Raw genomic sequence first — 5000 nt, 5'->3', positions numbered from 1 at the left:
TCAATGGACCTCCCATCCAGAGCAGAAAATGATTGATCTGACCTAGAAAGATCACCTGTTTGAACGTCACTTGTTTGCCCTTCCTTTGGCTTCTGTTCTTCTTGCTCCACTGGCATTTTAGGCATTACAGTTTGTATAGTGTTGTTTTCTGTGAAGATTTAAGATACTGTTACTGTTAGATGCTCACACCCATTTTGGCTTATGGGAGATTTTCTTGAAATTTTTCTCAAAATACTTCTGCACACACTACCTTGCACTGACAATGGAGACTGCCAAGAATGCCCAAAACTGCATTCATCCACCTTAACAGTTAATTGTTTACTACACACTGGGATATCAAGTAATATCTGTTTTTCCTATTAATTTTAATGTTATACAAGTACATGTACAGGAAAAAGACCCAAAGACAAACTCACATGGCTTAGGGGCTTAAAATATGGGTATAGCTGGGAACACAAATAGTCTAAATCTGGAAAAAAAAATTATATAGAATTATGATATTTTCATTACCACACATATAAAAATTATTAGAAAATTTTCATATGGATAACTGACAGCCTAAAATCTTTCTTTCAGGTTGTCATTCACCCTAATGCACCAATCATTGTCAAGCCTGAGGGGGTATGTCTAGGGAATGTGATCTGTTTTGTCATCCCTACCCTTGGGAGATAAGCTAAGAGTTTGGGCCCTAGGGTAAGGACAGAGGAGGAATGAAACCTAATCACATGTGATTGTAGTAGCCATCTCTGAAAAGACTTGTGGACATCGGAGAAACATGCTGATTTGAAAGTAAGATTAAAGTAAGAAGCATTTTTTTTTTTTGCTGTTATTAGCAATAACAGGACGTTACTGTAATTTGCTGAAACTAATAAAAAGTAAGATTTACTAAATTCATATTATTTGTCTAAGAATACACAGAGCATTGAAGAAATTCCAAAACTTGACAATTTACATTCAGTGATTCATAAAATATACAGAGCAATGGCGAAACTTAAAAATGTAATCGTGTTATAAATTGCCTGCTGCAAGCCTGCAAATATTGTTTTGCTATAAGCCTGTCATATGTCAGGCTAGGGACAAGGTTTGACCTGACATTCAGCAACCCTGGTTGGACAAAAAAAAATTCCACACTTATTAATTGGGATGCCTGTGGCAGACCACTTTATAACATTGCCAGGTGTCTCATTTTTCTTTTTTTGAAATCGTTTTCAAGTGGTTCAAATCTTTTGCATTGCCCATGGCCGTTAGCAGCCAAAACATGCTGTCCTGCTATTTGATTGACAGGGAAATACTTGTGTTCCATGATTTAACGTCAGACCTGAAATTACTTCTGCTCTAGCATGATTGGAATCAAGTGCAAGGTCTTACGAACTAAAATCACTTAACGTTAAGTCAAGATTCATGTGGGAAGACACCACTGTTGCTATTCAAATTATTCTTCAGTCCCTTTCGGATGAATTTTAAGAAAATCTTTCAAAATTCCATTCAAATGTAACAATGTCAGAGGCCCCACAGGGAAATAACTGCTCTTCTCCGCAAGACAAAGTATTAATAAATAATCGAAATAGCCACAGGTGATGGTGACACATGGCACGGTTTCTTTAGATGAAATATACATGTGCACACATGTATTTTTCCGCACAGTGAATCACAGACAGAAAATCACTGGAGCATGGAAATAATGTGAGATGTTTTACGAGGCACGGTATTTAATTTAAGCAAAAAGTAATTGGAACAAATATGTTAAGATGGGCTGAATTTTTTTGCACTTTCATAAAGCACTTTTCTGCCACAATGATTATACGTTGATCTGTCTACTAAATTCACCTCAGTTATGAACTTTTCTTCTTTTACATTAAACAGTGTTTAAAATCTAAAGAGATGCTGTTGTTATATAATCAATAAATGTCAATAGAATTTTCATGAAAGTGATTGTGACTTGACCAGGGAAGGGTACACCTTTCTAATTTGAGCAAAATAAAAATTGGCATCTAGATGGTTTCCACAGTGACATCATGAAATTACGAAATGAAAATCGTGAGGTCTCTTGTATTTTTATCTACACAAAGGTTGAAGATGAACTGGAAATAAATCTTTTTTTTCCATTTTTGTAACGTCTTTCATTTTGGAAATACAGCATTCTGAATTTCTGAATTGTCACCTTGTGTGACACTACATGATACAGAGCTGGTTGAAAAGCATGTCTCTTCCTATGATTCTCAGAAGTTTGAATGTTTCAAGTACATTGCGACATTTTTTCATACACATGGATTTTATCTCATGAGCGAAAGTAAGTGCTTTCGTGGAAAAGTGAACTCCATGCGTTTTCGTTGACGCTACCGGCTGCCACATTGGTGGACCAGCCATTGTGTGAAACGCTTCGGCAAATTAATAACTCAGAAACGATGCCTGCACAGATCTGCGAGAGGAGGTTTACAATGTTCATTTCAAGGTGTTGGCTTCTTTTATAGAATGGTTTCAAATTTATTTTCTGTTGCTTGACAATGAAAACCATCTAAAAATGCACTGCCCAATGCTGTTTTTTGTTGCTTTGGTTTTACCATGATTCTATTCTTATGTTTTTGCTTTCTTTTTTGTCATTCTAGTCGAACAAAAATACATTATTTTGTACAAATCCTGAAATCTTTTAGCTTTTGTTTGTGCATATGCAGTAATGTGAACTTTTTAGTTATTGAAGTCGCAGTGAGGAATGTAATTAGAGTCCCTGAGAATTTGCTGTAAAACTGGTCATAAAATCTTATCAGTCTGATGAAAACACAAACAACATGCATTTGTGAAACAGTACCCTTTTTGATTCCACAGTACAATGTAGTGTTATTTAATTTAAACAATGTAAATTAGTTTTCAGGAAACACCTTGCATGAAACTTATCATAACATAGTTCCACAAGACCCCGGTCAACCTGTCCAGTCAGACTAATCGTTTGCCAGTCAAAACCTCAAATTTACAGACAAATGTCCGATGACCAGCGCTTATTTGCAGGCTTGCTGCTGGGAGGTCGATTGACATGTATACTGAAAAACGGCAAATGAACCTGAGGCCTCCTTCTTACATGTAACTTTGGGCAGCCAGCGTTTTCAAGCCAAATGCCCCTCAGTTTTCCCCTTAGGCTTGACATTCACAGGTGCATAGTGGTAAGAAAGACTTCTCTAATCAGAATTTGTAAATAGGGGTAGTCACAAAGCTCTTGAGAACCCCTCACATGATTGTTTGCAACCACAAGATACAAACAAAAAGAACAATGGACCCTAGCCCTTAAACAATAGAGCTTCGTGCCATATACATGCAGGGAGATTAGAGGTTTTAGAGAGATTTGTGCTGACTGGTTTACAAATAGACATGAAAAAAGGCTTACTAATGAAAATATTGTCATGCGATGACAATGACATTGTTTGAGCAATTTTGTTGCCCTTTGAGCCCTTTGAGCCTGTTGGGCATTGCCAGCTGTAAATGTAGATACTGTTTGCTTCTTTTCTTGATTTTCCTGACTATCAGGCACCTCCCATTCCCTGATAGGCATGAACTGAAGAAAAAGACTTAAATTAATGTTAATTCTCTTTACCTGAGATTGGATTTGAGTCTGTAATGTCAGCTACACGTCGCTTGTGTGAGGTGCTTGTCTCACCTTTTAAAACTGCAAATTAACAATCATTAATGAAAAATAAATTGCTTTTAAAAAGGGTTTTAGACAAATTCAGAAAATCTTGAGCAAACTTTTTTAGACACTTTAATTAATATTTTTACTTAGAACTTGAGAATTGCATCATGAGGACACTGAAATTTTGTTTAATTTTAGTGTTGTTTTTCGGTACCTATGCATTACCATGCATTACTATGCATTATGGTCTCTTGATCAGAGTCTTATAAAAAAGTGATTGTGTGGTTCCAGAAGATATCCATACCCACCAAAGGTGGGACATTGGAAATTCTAAGGGGAGGGAGGGTGTCATTAGTCAAAATTTATCAAGGAAAGTATGAAGTAAAACTGGAATTTTCTGAGAGGTATGAGGTTCAAACAAAAAAACCCTCTGTGGGAGGGATATGGGAATAACATTGCCCCAGCAGCTAAATCTTTGCAGTTCTGGTTATTCAAAGAATGACTTTTGGATTTGCCATGCCAAATTGCCATGATTCTCCAGCTGATTTTGGTGTTAATTCTACAAATGTGATTAAACAATGGATTCTCATTTGTGAGATGAAATGAGACCATAACTTCCAAAGACCAACATAATCAACTTGGAGCTGCGGACACTTGTTGTTGACAGCACAAACCCTGCTTTTATACCAGAACCAAAAATATCTGAAATATTTTCACTGAAAACAGCAGAAAAATTACCTAAGACATCTCCCGTTGTTCCAAGTTGAGCTTTCCCAAACAGAACATTTTTATTTTGGAGAATTAAGCCTAAAATTATACCAGTATATTTAACAATTACCGGTATTCCACAAGCACGGGTTGGATGTGAAATGGTAAATAGCCAACGAGGTGGGTAGCGCAGAGTTAGCTATAACCAATCTCATATCCAACAAGTGCGGATGGCATAATTGTTTTATTAAATTTTATTAAAATTCCTGTATTTCTTCGCGAGAGAGCTCACAATATCAACTTTTTTCTGCCATTTTGTTCAGAGAAAATTCAGATTATGGTTTTTTAGCTTGTATATCATGATGGCTAAGCCAATGAAAAGTCTTGAATTGCATTATCCAATGATCCAGTTTTTAATAAATATATATATTTATCAAGGAAACTTTAATAGGCCTGGGCCCAGTTGTTCAAAAGCCGATTAACACTAATCCCAGACTAAAAATTAAGCAAGGAATTTATTTCTCTACTCCCAAATGCTGTTCAACGATGACATTCGGCAAGACTTTACATTAGAAGAAGTCAATCTTAAAAACGAAGATATGCAAAAAAAACGTTCACCAAAAAGTTGAAAACATGAAACAAAAGTTTACGCTAATCGTGGATTAAGTTAATC

General features: G+C 36.0%; 1 protein-coding gene across 2 annotated transcripts in view; it reads right to left on the bottom strand.

The window, feature by feature from the left end:
* Positions 1 to 5000, bottom strand: part of LOC138033819 (uncharacterized) — an 18008-nt gene that overhangs the window by 12038 nt on the left and 970 nt on the right. For both annotated transcript variants that reach the window (XM_068881675.1, XM_068881676.1), the window contains exons 2-3: positions 3584 to 3655; positions 56 to 148 (exon numbers count right to left, since the gene is read on the bottom strand). In XM_068881675.1, coding sequence (XP_068737776.1) covers positions 56 to 148; positions 3584 to 3655 — 165 coding nt within the window. The remainder of the gene's footprint in view (positions 1 to 55; positions 149 to 3583; positions 3656 to 5000) is intronic.

Source organism: Montipora capricornis, chromosome 14 (genome assembly GCF_036669925.1).
Source record: "Montipora capricornis isolate CH-2021 chromosome 14, ASM3666992v2, whole genome shotgun sequence".
Classification (NCBI taxonomy): Eukaryota; Metazoa; Cnidaria; class Anthozoa; order Scleractinia; family Acroporidae; genus Montipora; species Montipora capricornis.
Note: the sequence above shows the minus strand (reverse complement) of the source record. Positions and strands in the feature narration are given on the sequence as shown.